Consider the following 19,497-nt stretch of genomic DNA (forward strand, 5'->3'; position numbering starts at 1 on the left):
TGAAACACTCCTGTGGTTTAATTCAGTAAACGCTCACAGGCGGCGCCGGCACGCCGAGCGGGCAGCAGGGGGGCGTGAGCAGCCTGCTCCGCGCAGGCGCGCCTCACCCCGCGCAGCCCGGCGCGCCTCACCCCGCGCAGCCTGGCGCGCCTCACCCCGCTCAGGCGCACCTCACCCCGCGCAGCCCGGCGCGCCTCACCCCGCGCAGCCCGGCGCGCCTCACCCCGCGCAGCCCGGCGCGCCTCACCCCGCGCAGCCCGGCGCGCCTCACTCCGCGCAGTGGGCGCTCTGGTGGCGGAGGAGGTGCGAGCTGCGGGTGAAGGTCTTGCGGCAGCGCTGGCACTCGTAGGGCTTCTCCCCCGTGTGGCTCCTGCGGTGGACGGCGAGCTGCGAGAGCTGGGTGAACGACCTCTCGCACTCGCCACACTCGTAGGGCTTCTCCCCCACGTGAACCTTCTGGTGAAGCAGCAGCTCGGAGGTGTCCCAGAAGGTCCGTGCGCAGGCGTGGCACTGATGGGGCCTCTCTCCGGCGTGGACCCGCTGGTGGACGAGGAGGTGCGAGGTCCGCCGGAAGGCCTTGCCGCACTCGAAGCACTCGTAGGGCCTCTCCCCGGTGTGGATCCTCTGGTGCCGCAGGAGCTCCGAGTTGCCGCGGAAGGCCTTCCCGCACTCGCGGCAGGCGTAGGGCTTCTCCCCGGTGTGGATCCGGGCGTGCCGGATGACCTCCGAGTTCTGGCCGAAGGTCTTCCCGCACTGGCCGCACTCGTAGGGCTTGTCCCCCGTGTGGACCCGCTGGTGGCGGATCAGCTCCGAGCTCTGCCCGAAGCCCTTCCCGCACTGGCCGCACAGGTAGGGCCGCTCCCCGGTGTGGATCTTCTGGTGGCGGATGAGGCCCGAGCTGTGCTTGAAGGCCTTGCCGCACTCGCCGCACTCGTGGTACCTCTCCTCCGTGTGGATCCTCTGGTGCTGGATGAGCTGCGAGCTGACGCGGAAGGTCTTGCCGCACTCGCCGCAGGCGTACGGCTTCTCCCCGGTGTGCACGCGCTGGTGCAGGATCAGGGCCGAGTTCTGGCTGAAGGCCTTCCCGCAGTCGGCGCACCTGTAGGGCCGCTCTCCGGTGTGGACCCGGTGGTGGTGGACCAGGTGTGAGCTCTGGATGAAGGCCTTCCCGCACTCGCTGCAGGCGAAGGGCTTCTCCCCGGCGTGGATCCTCTGGTGCCTCCGCAGGCTGGAGTTGGTTCCGAATGTCTTTCCACACTCCTTGCACTCGAAGGGCTTTTCTCCACTGTGCACCCTCACGTGCTGGATGAGATGCGAGTTCTGGTTAAAGGCCTTCCCACATTCTTTACACGTGTGGGGCCTTTCTCCCCCAGGCGGCCCCCGCGCTTTAGTGAGCTCTCCCCCGGCCGCAGGGTTCTCCGCTGACGCAGCTCCGGGGCACATCACCACACTTGGCTCAGGACCCGAGCCTCTGGCACGCTCCCTCTGCTTCTGGCCTCTCTCACCAGAGGATGGCTCCCTGGGGATAATCAAGCCTGATCCGAGCTCTTTCTCCTGGGGACACATCTGTTCTGTAATCCCTCCGGAGGACCCGCTCAAACGGCCTTCTGACACATCTCCTTCAGCTGTTCCACGCTCATGGCCTCTGTACTCCGCCTGTGCAAGCTTTCCTGTCAGCCCATGCGGCACAGACTCTTCACAGGCTTCTTCCTTGGGAAGCAGCTCTGTCTCCTCAGACCCCATATCACTACCTGAAACAAGAGAGGGTGAGAACGTGAAGTTGCTGTGTCCCAGCTAAGTGATGCTGCGGTGGGAACACAGGGCCTTGACACAGCTCTGTTGGGGCTCCGAGGCTGACATGCTGCTGCCTCTGAGTGGTGGACATGCTGAAGAGCTGATCCTGGCTCAGGAGCAAGAAAAACCATCAGAGGCAGAGCGTTAGACAGGAAGAGGAAGAGTACAGTACTGAGATACTGGCAAAGCTATGACACTAACAGTGAGGTTGGGGACACTCACACAGTAAAGAAACAGAAGTCAACGGCACATGGAAAAGGGTGAGGACAAAGCAGTGAAAAGGAAACAGAAATGATGTTTGAGATGAAACAGCCACACAGCATTTAGCAAGAGGACCTAGGCTCAGTTCAGCTCCATATCTCTAAGCAGCATGGTGCTGTGCATTTGATTGTTAATTATTTTGCCTCCTGAGGTTTGCTGGCAGTCTTACACACATGGGGCAGGGCAGAGTGGGGTGGGTGTGGCCAAAGCTCTGAGCTTTGAGAGAAGAAGGACCACAAGAAGGGGAGAAAGAAGGAAGCAGAGCCCCGTGGGCTGGGCGGAGTAGCTCTGAGAATGCCGTGGAGAGGCCTGGATGGAAAGCATGTATAAGTGTTTATGGGGCTATTCGACAGGAAGTAGCCCAGACAAGAGCGGTTAAAGCAAGCGTCCTGGGCTGTGGCTGAGGTAAGGAGGTAGCTTAGGGGCTAGTATCTGCCCAGCCCCTGGTGAAACAAGGCTTATTTAATACAGCAGGTGTCTGTGTCTTTTACTGTTTCATACTGGTTACATAAAACCACCATAAAAATTACAGGCTTTTCATAATTAACATTATTAGCCATTTTTATTTATTGCAATTACCCAGCAGGCCTACAGAGCAGGGCGCAGCGTAGAGGAATTTCCTCTTCAGGGGGCGGACAGGACTTAGCTGCAATCAGCACAGGAGCCTCTTCCATCTGGATGTGGCGAGGGGCAGTTTGCTCAACGGCACAGGGTCTGCCGTTGGAGAGAGCCAGCTTAGGATGGGCTCCACACTGTTTGCCGGCTGAGCAAAGGCCAGGCTTCTGTCATTTGGAACTCACTCTTGTGGCAGAGACAGTGGAATGTCCAGGACTCTGCATGAGTTGGAAGTAGACGACTTCATATAATAACGTATGTGTATTTTTGAGACAGAGTCTATGTCCAGGGTCAAACTCAGGGTTTTCCTACTTCTGCCTTAGAGCACTAGGATCACAGATGGGCAACACTGTGCCTGAATAGAATTTAGTTTTGAAACAAGGTCTCTCTATGTAGTCCTGGCTGGCTGTCTTGGAACTCCCTGTGTAGATCAGGCCGACCTTGAATTCCGAGCCCCTGCCTTCTGAGTGATAAGATTAGAGATGTGTGCCAGAATGCCTGGAAATACAAGTTTTTAAAAAACCACAATGTCTTAACCAAGACACTGTCTTATTTCTGTAGTTGTCTAATGGGGCTGGCATTCTGGGCTGGTATGACAGGGAAGTCGGGGCCCCCGGCTCTTTCGGGCTCAGGGTCCCCGGCTGAGCACGATCACTGGTAATGCTCCAGTCCCCACAATCTCTCCAGGAACAGCAATTTCCCAATCATTCCATGCACTTTCCTTTGAGTGTCACTATTTCACTAGTGAGTGTCTGGTCAAAAGGCTAAATGTGTAAAGAAAACCGAGGAACACAAGCAAACACTAACTAAATCTAAAGATGGGCAACGAGCAGGTATGAACTTCACCTTTTACAAAAGCAGACAGATCTCTACGTACTGAGTTCAAGGCCAGCCTGGTCTACAGAGTTCCAGGACAAGCTACACAGAGAAACCCTGTCTCAAAAAAAACAAACAAAAAAATAGACTTTTTTTGTTTGTGGTGATGGTACACACCTGTAATCCCAGCATCTAGGGAGGCAGGCAGGGGATCTCTGTGAGTTCAAGGCCAGCCTCATCACAGAGCAAGTTCCAAGACAAACAAACAAAACAAAATGGTCAGTGGTGGGGCACACCTCTAGTCCCAGCACTCAGGGGGCAGAGGCAGGTGGATCTCTGAGAGTCTGAGGTCATCCTGGTCTACAGAGTGAGTTCTGGGACAACCAAGGATATGCACAGAGAAATCTTGTCTCAAATAAACAAACAAAAATCCTTACACACACACCCCCAAATAAAAAAGCAGCGAATGATCTGAGGCTGAGGAGTGGTGCGTCTGTCCACACGAGAGTGTCAGGCAGTGCTCACCAGGGGCACTTCAGCCCTGAGCCAGAGAACAGCGACCAGGCTGGTGTAGTCATTCAGACCAGAGGGGACGGGGTCCCAGACAGCAGTGCTACTGGGAAGAGAGGAACCAGACTGCAGGAGTATGTGCGGGGTCAGATCCTGTAACACTCGGGGGCTGATGATAAAGTGTGAACTGGAGCTGGGCTGGAGAGCCGGCTCAGTGGTTAAGAGCACTGGCTGCCGTTCTCGCAAAGGCTAGGGTTCAGCTCCCAGCACCCCAGGATGGCTCTCAGCCATCTGTGACTCCAGTTCCAGGGTATCTGATCGCCCTTTCTCTGGTCCCCTTGGGCACAGGCACTCACACTTGTGAAGAAGAGGCGAAATGGAGGTCAGATGACCCTCCATTGGGGGGCGGTGCTGAGGGCACCTACACTACTGTAGGGAGGCCAGTGTGAGCGGAGTGTAGCCGACGAACTGGCTGCGGTTCTGAGGTCTCCAAGGGAGTCAGTTTTCACACTCATCTAATAGCTTAAATCAGTCAAGACGAACACACATTTGAGAGAACTCAGCATGAGCACAGTATGAGAACTGTCAGAGCCTGAGGACAGAAATCTAGAATCCAGCTTTAATGGTACAAGCAGCTGTCATCAATTTCAGCTCCCCACCTTCAGCACCTTTCTTTCTCCACCCTCGCTCTGGCCAAGGACATTAGTCTATATGACATACAACGGCCCCTGGCTTCCAGCTGCTCCTACCAATGAGGAGCCGGGAGAGAGGGTGGAAGGGGGTTTATGTTCCTGGTTCCTTCCTGGGACGCTGCCTTGGGCGCTGGTGACCCAGTTAACTGACTTTTAATTAAGTCTCTCAAGGGGTCTAGTCTACCCAGTTCCTCACACTTTGTCCTGTCACATCCTCAAATTAAGCTACCTGAGTAGGTGATATTTTTCTCTCTCATCCTCTGAGAATGAAGGGGTAGGTGGGAAAGAGAAACCTGCCACCATGCAAAAAGAAACGCTTTGTGAAGACCCCAACAATAGTGTAGTGCTTTGGAAGAACCAAAGTGGCGGCAGGAACTGAAAGGCATCCGGTGTCGCCAGGTGGCAAATGCCAGGAAATTCGGTTCCTCTGAAAGCCGAGGTAGGAAAACTGAACTGGAAGTTAGCCTGGGCAACTTAACAGACCCATGCCCTCATTTCAAACAACCCAACTGGGATGCAGCCAGAGTCACAGCATTCCCCAGCACACACAGGCCCCAGCGTGGACTCAACGCTCAGAACCCCAAGACGAAAATCAACACCGAAGTTTAACGTTGAGGAGCTGTCCACGGGGACGGGAGGGGCCACAGATGGGGCAGGGGGGAGTGACAGGGACTGAGACACTAATGCGTGGGTGTCACACGGCCACTGATGTTCCCTGCTGACAGAGATGTGAACATGTTCCCATTAGAGGGGGTGGTACAAGCAGAGAGACGGATTAAAGAGTACAAACACCAGAAGCCTGAAGACTAGAGTCCAAGAGGTGGGAGAGACCAGATGAGTCACGTGAGCAAAGAAAAGTGGCTGCAGGTGACTCGGTGCTACCCCTTCTCCACCCAGTCTGCTCAGCCACGCGCTGGTGGCTAGCGCGCCCTGCCCTGGGGACGCACCAGCCAGAACATCTCTGGACCCCGAAGCTGGGAGGCTCTTTTTTGGCCCCGCAAACCGAGCTGGGAGCCCCCAGGATCTTTTCTTAGCCCATGGAGCGAGGAAAGAGGCCAAAGCTGGAGCTCTCCTTTTCCAGGAAGTCCCTGAAGTCAGAGCTGCTACTTGTACAACTAAGGGTACCGGATGGAATTGTGGCTGTCTTTTTTCGAGACAGCGTCTCACTATAACCCTGGCTGGCCTAGAGCTCACTATGCAGACCGCGTTGGCTTCAGATTTACAAAGATCCACCTGCCTCTGCCTTCCAAGTATCGGGATTGAGGTATGCCATCAGGCCCTGTTTACTTTGTCTCTTATTTTGAGAAACTAAGTTTCCAAAGCTGCCCTCCAGCTCACAGTCCTGCTGCTCCAGGCTCCAGAGCACCTGGGATTACAGACATGCAGTATCACGCCAGGCTCACCATCTCCTAGGTTTTCTTTGAACAAAATCAGCGCTTGGAAAATCTACATTTGTATAACAATATATGGAAAATCACCTGATCATAGTAAAACAAGACAGAATGAAAGTTAGTTATGAGAGCATGGTGTGGTGCCCAAGTCTGTAATCCTACAGCTCAGGAGGCCAAGGCAGGAAGAGCATCACAAATCTGAAGCTAGCCTCGGCTACAGAGACCCTATCACTTTGAATTCTGCCAGTGACATAATAATGTTTGAAGGTGACCTCTCACACAGAAACCAGAGCCAGTCTCCACTCATTTTCTCAGAGACAAAGCCACACAAGAAACCTCATTCTCATACACTGCCAGAGTCTAAATAAATGCATGTTCCCACGCATCATTTCCTATCTTTGTGACTCACGTCTCCTTACTACGGCTACACTGAGCTATCCCTGAGGATGGGGGCTCCCACCTGAGGAGGCTGAACACAGCTGGCTGTCATGTTGAGGGATGGCAGGCATGCCTCTAAACAGGGTCCTCAACGCTGCAGACCTGGACTTGTCTTTACAAGGCACACCAGGAGAAAAGTCTCAGCAACCTCATTCAGAAAGCCCCGACGCACACACCTGTTAATGAAGTGACTAATCAAAACAGCACGTTTCGAAGCCGGGTACGCTGAATTCCATTACTCATCTGGCTGCAGGACAACCTCCTCCTGCAGTTGTCACCAACATCTGCAGGAGGACGCCCTGGTCCTCTGAAGCCAGCTCTCACTAGCCCGTCTCACCTCCTCTTCTGAACTGCAGTTGCCATGCTGCTTCCTGTTGGCTGCTCTTCAAGGCCTTCAGAATGAATACCCCATCTAGCTCACAACACTCCCATGATTAGGCCTGTTTCCTTTACCACATCCTACCTCACATTCTCCACAAACAACTGGCAGCTGCAGATCTGCTCAGTGTCCCGCAGTCCAAACACTGTCCATTCTTTAAAGCTTCTCTGCCTTTGAAAACAAATTATTTGGTCTTCTTAGGTACAAAGGTGAATGGAAGTTTCCTGGAAGACTGCGGCCCAACCTGTGCGTCTTGGAGATGCAGCCAAAGGAAGGTGCAATCCCTCCGTTTCCTTTCTCATGTGCAGGCTCTAACAAGCATTACTGCTGCCACTACTATTACTGCTGCTACTTCTTCACCACCTTCTGTTTTGTTTCTGTTTTGAAACAGGGTTTCTCTGTGGAGCCCTGGGTGTCTTAGGCTTGCTTCGCAGACCAGACCAGGCTGGCCTCGAACTCGCAGAGCTCCAGCTGCCTCTGCCTCCAAGTGCTGGGGTTACAGGGCTGCACCACCGTCAGGCGGTGGATGTTACTTCTTCACACCACCATTATCCGCCATGTTATCGTCTGCTTTTCTCCTGCCCCTGCGTCTCAACCTTCCCAGTGCTTCAACCCGTTAACACCCATGCTGTGGTGACCCCCAACCACAATTATCTCCTTGCTACTTCGTAACTATTAATGTTGCTGTTATGAATCATGATGCAGATATCTGTTTTCCAGTTCCCAAAGGGGCCGAAAGGCACGGGCTGAGGACCACCGCTGCCCTGCCCCTGCTGGGACTCTCAGTGCAGGGCACATTTCTGATACTTGGTAAACAGTATGTGAAGTTTTGTGTGCTGTAGGGGTAACAAATCTGCAGGGTTTTTGTTTTTGTTTTAGAAGGTTCCATTCACCTTTGTACCTAAGAAGACCAAAGCGGTGCCTCACATATAACTGATATCAATTACTTATAAAAATAAAGCCTTAACCCAGCATGGTGGTGCATACCTTTAATCCCAGGACTTGGGAGACAGAAGCAGTGGGTATCTGAGAGGCTGAGGTCAACCTGGTCAAGCAGTGTCTTCCAGACTAGCCAGAGTTACACAGTGTGACCCTATCTCAATAAATTAAAATGAATCGGGCATGGTGGCGCACACCTTCGGTCCCAGCGCTCAGAGAGGCGGAGGCAGGAGGATCGATATGAGTTCGTGGCCAGCCTGGTCTGTAAGAGTCCAGGACAGCCAAGCCTACAGTGAGAAGCCCTGAGTTGAAACCAAAACGGGGGGAGGGGGGGGGAGAGATCAAATTAAAACAAAATAAAAAGTTCCTTCTCCCAATACACTATTACTTCCTCCTCAGGCACCCAGGATCAAGGGAACTCCATTAACTCTGTGCTCAATTCGGCTCCCTCATTATTAATATTACTTTTACTTGTGTGTAGATGTGGGCCGCTGCTTGCGCACTTGAGCGCAGCTGCCCGAGGGAGCCAAGCCCCAGAGCTGTAGTTACAGAGAATGAGGAGCCTGAGTGAGTTCTGGGAACCAAACCCGGGTCCTCTGGAAGAGCAGCAAGTGCTCTTAGCCGCGGAGCCCTTCACCCCAGTCTTTAACACACCAACATCCTGCCTGTGGCACACTTAGTGGAATGCCACAGAGAGAACAGAAAAACAGGCACAGGTCTTAGGCGTGGACCCCGCTCTCAGCTTCCCCGGCTGACAGGGCCTGGACGCGGCCCCGGGACGCGTCCCCGCAGCGCCCAGGCTCCACCCTCTCCGAGGGCAGGTGGGTAACCCCCGCCCCGGCGCCACCGAGTCCAAGGTCACACGCAGACCCAGGTCGGGGGCGGGCCTACGCTCAGGACTGCGCCTCGAGGCTGCGAGGCCCGCGCCCTCCTCCCCCGGCCACACCAGAGAGGCCTCACCGCCGGCGGCCGCCGCCCACGCTCGCTCCGCCGGGCCCGGGCGCTGCCCCGCCGCAGCTGCCGTCCGGTGTCCCGGGCGACGGGGTCCGGCCACTTCCGGTGCCGGCGGCGCCGCGGCCAATGGGCGCGCGGAGCAGGTGGCGGGCGGCCCCGCTCCGGCTCTCCTGCGCGGCTCTCGCCCTAACTCACCCCATCCTCGCCCGCGGCCGGACCGTCCGCTCGCCGGGGTGTCTCAGGGCGCCTCCCGCGCCCACGGTGCCCGGACCACTGAGGCGCGGGGTCCTCCGCGAGTCCTAGAACGGCTCCGGGATGCACTTCCGCCCCGCCGTAGCCGCTCTGCGCGCCCCTGGCGTCTCCGTGCGCTGGGAACCTTGAGGCTGCGCCTCTCTTTGCGTGGGCGCGGGTTGAGCGTGGGCCGCCTCGCCTCCCCCTTCCCGAGACCCTGTCAACTCGGCCCTTAGATTAGGGCGCGCTTGTTGTCTTCTCGGAGCCGGGGCGGGGGTCTGAGGTCAGGGAAGGCTTCCAGGAGTGATGCAGGGACAGTCTCAAGCGTGAGCGTGTTCAGGCAAAGGGAACGGCATCGTTTCGCCTTGAATACTTTTGCTCTTCTCTTGCCTCAGAACTTGTGTGAATGTGGTGATCCTCCTGCCTCGGCCTTCCAAGTGCTGGAATGAGCAACTACGGGCGTGCGCGTCCAGGGGTGGTGGCGACTTTGAAGCAGCGACCTATTCTGTAGCTCAGACTGGCCTAGAATTAACTATGCATTAATAATTCGGGCTGGCCTTGAAACTCAGCCTCCCTGGTGCTGGGCTTCGAAGCCTAAAACGATAGACCTGTGCTGTTCTGAATAAAAATGGCCCCCATCGGCCCACAGGAAGTGGCACGATGTCGCAGGTGGCCTTGGAGGAAATGTGTCACTGGGGGTGGGCTTTGAGGTCTTTTATACTCAGCTCTCCGTCAAGACTCTTACGGTGTGGTCTCCCTAAGCCTCGTGGTGTCTGCACAGTCCAGGTTTCACTGCCACAGCTTCATCCCACAGACTTAGGGCCTCCACGTGGGCACCACCCACGAGGAGCCAAGCCCCAGAGCTGTAGTTACAGAGAATGAGGAGCCTGAGTGAGTTCTGGGAACCAAACCCGGGTCCTCTGGAAGAGCAGCAAGTGCTCTTAGCCGCGGAGCCCTTCACCCCAGTCTTTAACACACCAACATCCTGCCTGTGGCACACTTAGTGGAATGCCACAGAGAGAACAGAAAAACAGGCACCCGTCTCTGAAGCCACAGAGGAAGGCCCGTGACTGCTGCAATCGTCCAAAGCTAGCACCGTGTGGACCACAGCCAGGCTCAGCTTCGGTCGACTGTGCCTCCCCTGAATCATATTTGCAGCCGCTTTTGTCTTCTGTTCCTTTCTAGGAGCAGAAAAAGCCTCAGCTCTTTGCCTTCCACAAGTTGACTGGGAGGACTCTTACCCTGAGAGGCCCCCTCTCTTTGTCCCAGGCTGATCAGGCCTCCCCTTCATCTCATCATCTCTCAGCACCACATTTGGCCGTACGTTTCCTGGTACTACCCCTTCCCCTTCAGATTGTACTTTTTTTAAGTTCCTTTCTGCCTCGTTTGCTGCTTTTCATTGGAGGCCATCATAAGAGTGATTTCTAGCCACATGACAGAATCTTCTCTGCTGCCTTGAGACCTCCTCTGCCAAAGAAATGAGTCCTTTACCTTCCCATTTAACCCTAGGCGAGTTCCCAGAACCTGAGCAGAAAGCAGCCATGACATTTTTACTAAAAAAAGCACAACAGTCTCTAGCTCATCCTCTTAACCTTGCTCTTCCCTGAACCCTCCTGAGCTGCCACAGTCTGAAAAGCTTCCAGCATTACTGTCTTCCAGGCTCCCACGAGGATGGCCCACTACCCTCTGTTCAAAACGGTCTGCTGCCTCTCTACCCCAAAGTCCCAAAGACTTCCACAGTTCTCAAAAACAAAGCAAACAAACAAAACTGGCATGATTGGGCCTGTCGCAGCAACAGCCTGATACCAACTGCATACTCGAGTCACCCAGTCTCATGCAGCCTAGGCAGGCCTTGAACTCATAACTCTCCTGCCACTACCTCCCAATGCTGGGATTCTAAGCTGGTGCCACCATGCCCGGATTCACCTGGACATCTTTAAAGGCTTCTGCTGGAATGACGAGAGGATGCTGTTCCTCCAGGCAGGTCCGTTCTAAGAGTGACGAGGGGCCGAACACGGAGGATTCATCCTCCTGCCCACCTCACTCATTTCATCTTCTCAGTAGATTGTGGCATCGCTCTGAGAAATCTGCAAATAAAGTTGTTTCCATTTCTTTATACATTTTGTTGTTTTCTCTTACTAATAGAAAAATGTGCCATTGGACAGTGGTGGCACGCACCTGTGGTCCCAGCACTTGGGAGGTAGAGGCAGGGGGATGGCTGTGAGTGAGAGGCCAGTCTGGCCTACAGAGTGAGCCCAGGGCAGCCAGGTATCACGGTTGGATGCCAGGTATCACGGTTGGACTGTCTCGTCCCACCGTCTGCCCAAGCACTGGCATGGAGACTTTTTATTAATATACAAACTTGGCCTTGGCTTAGGCTTGCTCCCAGCTCACGTGACTTAAATTGACCTGTTTATTCTAATCTACCTTCTGCCACGTGGCTCATTACCGCTCCGTGGTACCGGCACCAGTTTCTTCCTCTGGCTGGTGAATCACCAGTGTCTGATTCTTTCCTGAGCTCCTATTCCGCCTGTCCTCTCCTGCTTTGCTGTAGGCCACTCAGCAATTTACTAAACTAATCAGAAGGCAACGGAGATGTTAGCAAAACAGGGAGACAGGTGATGCTTCATAAGACTAACAGTACCAAAGTCTGGCCTGTCCTCAGCTCCCTGCTCTACAGAGATCAACGCTTACTAATACAAAGGCAACCTTTACACAGAGCACAAGAGATTGTCCCAACAGCCCAACAGCCAGGGCTACACAGAGAAACTCTCAAAAGAAAAAAAAAAGAAAGAAAGAAAAGAAAAAAGAGAGAAAGGAAGGAAGAAAAATGAAAGGAAGGAAAGGAGGGAGGAAGAAAGAAAGGATTAAAAGCCAAAGTCAGGCTTTAGGGCCTGGGTTTCTAGTAATTTCTGCAGAAGTTGATCCAAGTCTGGACACAGGGTGGCTTTTGTTTCTTTTTAACTTTAAAGATGACTCTGATGCACAGCCAGGATTGAAAGTCAATAAACATTGTTCAGTTGTTCTCAGCAAACTGTGAGCCCTGAACCAGCGATGTTAATGCCCCTTGGGAATTTTCTAGAAAAGCAAACTCTCAGGCCTCACCTATATCCCGAATCAGAACCTTCAGGATCAAAACATGGCCGTCCGTGTGCCCTGCGTGCCGAGCCCTTCAGTACTCACACCTTGCCTGCTGAAGTTTCATTTCCTCATCCCTGCTCTGTGAGTTAGAAAAAGTCAGGATGCATGATCTATCCCTGGCTAGTCCTGCCCACCAGCTGCTTTATTATCCGAATCTAGGTAGGAGCTGCCTGGAGCAGGCTCCTCAGGGGAAGGTGCACACACAGTTCCTGTCTCTGTCGCTGTGATGAGGATGTGGTTAAGTGGCCGAGGGATTCTGTGCCCCAGTCTACAGACGGTATAGAAGCAGAGAGAAAACAGGGTGGAATGGAAAGAAGCCCCTCACCCTGGCGTCGAGTGGCCTTTCCTGATGAATGAGTCAAGAAAGGTCAACACAACTCAGAAAGTCAAAGTTGCCATGGAGACAGTTTCCTAAGGACACCTCAAGCAAGAAGGTTAAGAAGAACAAAAGAGCAGGAGAGATGGCTCAGTGCTGCTGAGCACAAGCTGCCCTTGCAGAAGACCCGAGTTTGGTTCCCAGCACCCACATCAGTGACCTGTAACCCCAGCTCCAGGGGCCTGACACCACCTCTGGCCTCTGTGGCCACCGCACAAACTCGCACTCAGATCCACAGCTATAAGAGTGAGATTTTAGTGGGTTGGAGAGACAGCTCCGCAGACAAGAGCTTGCTACTCTTGCAGAGGACCTGGTTGGTTCCCAGCATCTGGTGGTTCACAACTGTCCCCAGCTCCAGCCCCAGAGGCTCCAGCAACCTCGCTGGCCTCTCTAGGCGATGCACAAACAGCGTGTTCTTAACAAACACACAAGCAAAACACAATTAAGAAATAGGGGCTGGAGAGGCATCTCAGCAGTCAATAGCACTGGTTGCTTTTCCAGAGGTCCTGGGGTTCGATTCCCGGAGCCCAAAGTGCCACCCAGAGCCATCCCTCCGTTACTCCAGTTCCAGGGGATCCAACAGCCTCTTCTGGCCTCTTCAGGCACGGGGCACACATGTGACACTAACATTCAGGCAACACACACACATAAAATTAAATAGTGTAAACATAAAAACCAAATAACAAAGGCTTATTTGGAGCCATAATGTTTGATATTTTGAGTTTACTGAATTCAGCACTCCTTTCATTCCTAAATCTAATCAATACACCTCATAAAACCACCTTCACTTACAATAGGAAATTCTTTAAGAAACACGAATGAACCAGAGCATATATTTTACCTAACTCTTAAAAATATTTGTTTTTACTGTTGTCAGATTCTGTGTATGTGAGCATATGTGTCTGTACCTGCAAGCACACGTGAGCACAGTGCTGGGGGCGGGCAGAGCTGGAGCTGGAGCTACAGCGCCTAGTTCTTAAACTTTACTTAAATCTTGTAAGCTTCACTTAATGGTTAAGCCCTATTTGCCAGGAGTGGTGGTGCACGGCTTTAATCCCAGCACTTGGGAGATAGAGGTCGGAGGATGGCTTGAGTTTGAGGCTAGCCTGGTCTACGCAGGAGCTCCAGGACAGGCTACCCCTCTTTGCACATTACGCCCTTGGCAGAGTGTGGCTGCGGAAGCCGAGGGAGCAGAGCTGTGGCTGTGACGACCCCTGTGCGCGGCTCTCCCTTGAGAAGCCTCGGGCTGAGCACTGTCCGTTCCCATCATAGCCACTTCTATCGCTGTGATAAGACACCATGGCCAAACGCAGTGGGGGAGGACAGTTTAGGTGGCTCACTCATCTCAAGGCGCAGGTGGCAGTGAAGGAAGTCAGCGCAGGAAGCTGGAGGCTGTGGACTCACCCACACAACCCTTGACTGCGGGCTGGCCGGCCGGCACCACCCACAGTGAGCTGGGTCCTCCTACACCAATCACCAACCAAGAAGCTGCCCCACACCTGCCTACAGGCCAGCGGAGGCGTCCTCTCAACTGAAGTTTCCTCCCAGTTCAGAAGTCACACTGGCTAGTGTCACGTCGACATAGACAGTACCTGATCGGTGTCCGAACAGAAGGCCATTCCCTTCGTTTTACACTGCATCTTCTGGCTGCTGAAGTCACAGGCCTGGCTGAACCCGAGGAGGGTCCCGATGGGGGGAAGGGACACCTCAGGCTGCTGTCTCCTTGCCGCTGCTGACACTAACAGACTCAGGGCTTCCAGCAAAGTGAATTTATAAGTAAGCGTGAGCAGTTTTGCTTTTGAAAAAATATAAAACTATAGAAAACGTTGAGCACGCTTCTGGATTCTCAGAGGACAGGTACAAAAAAAGTCACTGCTTTGCTCCTCCTTTCCCCGCTTATCTGTGGGATATCCTTTCCCCTGCTTATCTGTGGGATTCGGACTGAAGGCCTGGCTGCCTGTCTTGGCTTTCAGAGCAGAGCCACGCAGCCTGGCCGAGAGCACCTGGTCCGCCCCGCAGCTGACAGCGGTTAGAGCTGTGGGCCGTCACACCCAGCTCCCTCCTCCGATTAGTTCACAACTGATTTGCAGTTAGGGCTGTTGTATCTTCAGTCACGTGTGGCCCCGTCCCCAGAGCTCCTGAACTGTGGGTATTTCCCGTCAGTGGCCCTGGGGCAGGTCTGGATGCCCTTGAGGCTCTGGGTGTTTGCCACCTCTTCTCCTGCAGGCAGGTGTATGGCCCAGCCAGGAGATGATGTAACAGAAGGATTAGGCATCGCTCCCCTGCTGTTAGCTGCCCTCCTGCTCCACCACCTGTACGCTGTCCCCAAGCTCCAACTTCCTCCTGTCAGCAATGCTGACCTCAGACTGTCCTCCACCCCAAGTTCATGTGGTGTGAACCTGCCTGAGGGGACGCGAGCATCTCCTGAGGGCAGATAGCAGCCAGGCTATCTCCTTCAGGCTGCTCCCCTTCAGCACCCCTCGCTGTGTAATTTTTCTCCCAGAACCCTCAGGGGCACTGGCAGGGTTGGACCCTAACACGCTGAATTTGCACACTGAAGCAAGTGCAGGCGCTGAGTCAGGCTGGACCCGGCCTTTGGCGCCCAGCCCCCACCTCCAGCTATGAAGATGTAAAGAATGAAACCAAAAGTCAGTTTCTTCTCCAGGTTAACACCGGGGAGAGCAGAGAGACGAGTTCTGCTGAGGCCCTCGGCCCGGTTGGAAGGAATGTTTGTTGCCACACACTGTGCCCAAGGCTCATGGGGCCAGGCCAGCTGCTGGGAGCTGGCACGGCTAGGACCAGCGTTCCTTCTCTTTATTCCAAGTGCAGGCACCCTGGGGGTTGGTCCCTCATCACACTGGCCTGACAGATGACCAGTTCACAGCACCACGCCTCAGCCAACGCTACCAAGTCAAAGGTCTGGGGCGGGCAGTGGTGCTGTTCTCTTTCACCAGTGCTTGTTTTTAAGTTTTAACTTGTTCTTATCTTGTATGTATGAGTGTTTCGAGAGTTACAGACCATTCTGGGCTACCTTGTGGAGTTAGAGAACTGGCTTGACTTGGGAAGAGGCGGGGGCGGGTCGTCCAGGAGAGGAGACGGGAAGAGGAGAACCGAGGGAGAGGAGGAGGGCGCCCGTGGCAGACACTCAGCTCCTGCCAGGCTGTGTGTGATGGCAGTTCCCACTCCAGCTTGCTGCTCCAGAGGGGGACAGACTTCCGGGAGGTAAAGGCAGGGGTTTGAAGAAGGGGGCTGAGGGAGGCTGTGAGGAAGGTTGTCTGGGATGGAAACAGAGAACAATCCTGAGAGGATGGTGCCCCTCGCCGGGCGCCAGGGGGCGCCGGAGGACTGTGATGTCGAATCAGCGTGGCTGGCCGATTAAAGAGGGGCGTTTGTCCACCTGAGGTGGCTGCCAGTTCCTGCACACAGAAAATGTTTTCGTCAAGGGCTTAGCACGTGGATGAATGTGTAAAACTCAGTGTGTAAGCTAGGCGCAGTGGAACCTCTGCTTCCTGTTCCTCAGGGGGGTCGCTGGAGTCCAGGAGTTCAAGCCCAGCCTCGGCAACACCTCAGCTGTAAGGATGGTGCCAGCGGCGTACAGAACACCGGGCCGCCTCCCGGATTGTTTTTAAGCAGTGTTAGGGAGTGAACCCAGCGCCTGTGCGTGCTAGGCAAGCAGGCTAGTCCAGCCTCGAAGCGTTTCTCTACCCACCGACGCGCTAAAGCTCAGGTAGTCGGGTTGTGTGTTTTAACGGTGTGTGTGTGTGTGTGTGTGTGTGTGTGTGTGTGTGTGTGTGTGTGTGTGTGTGGCCGGTAATAAATCCAACCCTAGCTGATATCCCAAACATGACAGACCACCCTGCCAGCAAACAGTTCTGGCCCCAGGGCGGCAGGGCCAGGATCCTTGACATGCGCAGTGAAGAGACAGTTTCCGGAGGCTGGAGGGATGACTGGGGGGTTAGAGTGCTTGCCCTCCGGCAGACCCCGAGTTCAGCCCCCAGCACACACGCAGCAGGAGGCTCACAACTGCCTGGAACTCCCGCCCCAGGAGACCCAAGCCCTTTTCTGGCCTCCCAGGGCACTGAGCGCACATGGCGAGGACATATTTATGCACCTTAAATGCATAGATGTTCTTAAGAGAGCATGCCGCCATAGAGTCCACAGGGCACAGTGACACCTTGGCACACACAGCTTCCAACAGTCGTGTCCCCACGCCGAAATGCACAGAGCCTGAGGACCAAGCGTGAGGCCTTGCTGGCCCCAAGCCTGTTAGCACCTCACCTCCGCCCAAACCTGGCTGGGGCAGCACGGGGCAGCACGGGGCAGCACGGGGCAGCACGGGGCAGCACGGGGCAGCACGGGGCAGCCAGTGAGAATGCACAGCTGCTCCCCGGATAGGAATCTGAACAGACAAATGTTCTATGAGCACTTCTTTGCAAGGTCTTCACACAGATGTTTGGTTCCTTTTTTATTAGTTTATTCATTTTACACCCCCTCCCTCCTCTCCTCCTGGTCCAGCCCTTCCTCCTGCCCCATCCCCTCCCCCTAGTCTACAGAGAGGGGAGCCCTCCTCCCTTACCACCTGACCCCAGGCTATCAAATGTTTAATTAAGTCACTGTGTTCTGTCTTGCTACTTATTCTGATTTTCAAGGATTGCTTTTTTTTTTTCTCAAACAGGAAGAAAATGTATTTGAACTCAGCAGAAAACAGAAAGCAGTTTCCAGGCCTGTGAGCCGAGAGTGGCCGTGTGACTTATGGAACAAGAACGAGACAACAGCTTCAGGGGGTTTCCTGGAAAGAAGGCCAGGGCCTTCCTTTACTCCCCGGAATGCGGCTGCCGCTTCAGGGGGTTTCCTGGACAGAAGGCCAGGGCCTTCCTTTACTCCCCGGTATGCGGCTGTGAAACAGGTGCTCCGCGCTGGCCTGAAGGCGGGGCCTGTCCTGAGGGGATGGCAGAGGGGAAGCCGGCAGCACACACGCACTTCCTGGGAAGCAGGCCTCTCCACCTGCAGCTTCCGAGAGAAAAAGAAACCTTACCACTGTCACTTTGGGTTTCCGCTCCATGTTGCCAAACACAGCCAAACTGCCACAGTGTTCTAAGAACTCCCATATAGCTTTTAAAAATACTTCTGTAGAGCCAGGCGAAAAGGCACAGCCCTGTAATATGGAGGAGACAGAGAGTGAGGTGTTCAAGGTCACCCTCATCTCTACGTGGAGGCTGAGGCCAGCCTGCACTTCATAAGATCTTGTCTCCAAAATAAGGCCAAAAACAGTTTGTAGAAAAAAAATATGGATGAAAAGAATTGAAGATTAAGTAGGGAAGAGACTGCTAAATATAAAAACAACTTTTAAACTTTTAATTTAGCATTATTTTACTTTTTGAGACAAAGCTTCACCATGTGGAGCTGGAGAGATGGCTCAGTGGTTGGGAGCGCTGGCTGCTCTTCAAGAGGACCCAGGTTCAATTCCCAGCACCCACATGGCAGCTCACAACTGTCTCTAGCTCCTGTTCCGGGGACTCCAATAGCCTCATATGGACATAAATACAGGCAAAACACTACCAATGTACATAAAATAAAAATAAATAAACTATTTAAAAAAAGTTTCACCAGCTGGGCTCATTAGCACATGCCTGTAATCCCAGCACTGGGGGAGGCAGAGGCAGGCAGATCTCTGTGAGTTCGAGGCCGCAGGCCCAGTGACCTGAGCTCACCCTCCAGAACCTGCTGTGGCTCCAAAAGTCATCCTGTGACTTCTGTGCACAGGCCTCAGCAGCACACGTGCGCCTGGCACACATATTATACACGCAGTGAGAGAGGGAAAGGGAGAAACACAAGTGGGAAAAAATGCACATTTTGGGTTTTGAGAGGTTTCTGCCTTGGCCCCCCGGGCTGCACTGTCACACCAACCTACTCACAGGTCCTTTCCCTGTTTCATTTCCATTTAGGGGAGGGTCATGGTTAGCCACGTGAGCATGGAAAGTTCAAGAAATGAACTTCACTCTCTAGATTTGTCAAAAATGAACTAGTAGAGCCTGCTCCCCATCCCTGGTCCTATTCAAACAGCCATTTATGACATAGCACACCGCCATCATAAGTCTTTATCAGGCACACAAAATCCCTCTTATCAGGCAGAGTGTAAAAGGCTTAAATGTGAGCTCCCAGGAACCAACCAGCGGCAAGCTCTGAAGACCTTTGAGCGCGGCAGCCCAGACATGCGAGGAAACCCTCAGGTAGCCCATAAACTGAGTTGAGGCCTCTGGGGCCCGAGAGCGTCTTCCTGACACCCGGGCGCTCTGTCAGCGAGTGAATGCACAGGCCTGAAGCCGGAGCTGTGCCTTGCAGTGTTTCCCCTGTGCGGACAATGACTAAGCCAGGCCCTGAAGCTCTCCCCTCCTGGCCTCCTTCCCACGGTCCCCAAATCCCCAAGCAGTGGAGGCAGTTCCCAGTGCCCCTTCCAAGCAGCTCGGGGCTGGGGCGTCTATCCTGGCCAGGACTGGATGAGGCACAGCTGAGAACACAACTTTCCGGGGCCCTCCCTCTCAGAGCCACTCTCCTGCCTCACCCCAGCGCCCACTGTGCTCTGTCCTGGAAGGGTGTCCTGAGTTTTGTGCATGATGAGAGGGAATGGGGAGGTGTGAGGTCACAGGGGCTTTAGAACAGAGCTGAGTGCTAACTCAGGCGCAGAGATGTGTCTGTACAAAGCCACCTAACACGTTCCACCCCAAAGGGCAGGGAGCTCCGTCCACTTCTGAACCCCGGGAAGTGATGAAAATGGGCCCCTTGCCTCCGTTTCCCTGTGAGGCTGCCAGCCCTGTCACACCAGGGCTGGACTGTTCCAGAACAGGGATACAAGAAGCCATCCTAGAATTTCACTCACTGATTTTCTCTCTGATATGAGCTGTGTGTGTAACTGTGTAATAGTGTGTGTGTGTGTGTGTGTGTGTGTGTGTGTGTGTGTAC

The 19,497-nt window shown here is 54.1% G+C and overlaps 1 protein-coding gene across 7 annotated transcripts; it reads right to left on the bottom strand.

The window, feature by feature from the left end:
- On the bottom strand, window positions 1–9,669 carry Zfp3 (ZFP3 zinc finger protein). Of its 7 annotated transcripts, none has more exons than XM_060363377.1 (3): window positions 7,884–8,778; window positions 6,540–6,693; window positions 1–1,751 (listed from the first exon to the last, which is right to left on the bottom strand). In XM_060363377.1, the coding sequence occupies exons 2-3, from the start codon at window positions 6,586–6,588 to the stop codon at window positions 268–270; spliced, it is 1,533 nt and encodes a 510-aa protein (XP_060219360.1). In that variant the 5' UTR covers window positions 6,589–6,693; window positions 7,884–8,778; the 3' UTR covers window positions 1–267. The 7 variants fall into 7 exon arrangements, with proteins under 7 accessions (XP_060219360.1, XP_021507314.1, XP_021507316.1 ...); XM_021651639.2 differs by having other exon boundaries at window positions 6,540–7,067; XM_021651641.2 differs by lacking the exons at window positions 6,540–6,693; window positions 7,884–8,778 and adding an exon at window positions 8,985–9,669.
- Between the last annotated feature and the right edge of the window lie 9,828 nt (window positions 9,670–19,497).

The sequence above is a fragment of the Meriones unguiculatus genome, chromosome 11, assembly GCF_030254825.1.
Source record: "Meriones unguiculatus strain TT.TT164.6M chromosome 11, Bangor_MerUng_6.1, whole genome shotgun sequence".
NCBI lineage: Eukaryota > Metazoa > Chordata > Mammalia > Rodentia > Muridae > Meriones > Meriones unguiculatus.

What these genes read in the sequence shown, in the direction of transcription:
- Zfp3 (XM_060363377.1), bottom strand. Translation starts at nt 6,588, where the DNA reads ATGCCTGCCATCCCTCAACATGACAGCCAGCTGTGTTCAGCCTCCTCA. An exon ending in GCTGTGTTCAGCCTCCTCAG is followed by an intron (nt 1,752 to 6,539) that starts GTGGGAGCCCCC and finishes CTCTTGTTTCAG; the next exon opens with GTAGTGATATGGGGTCTGAG.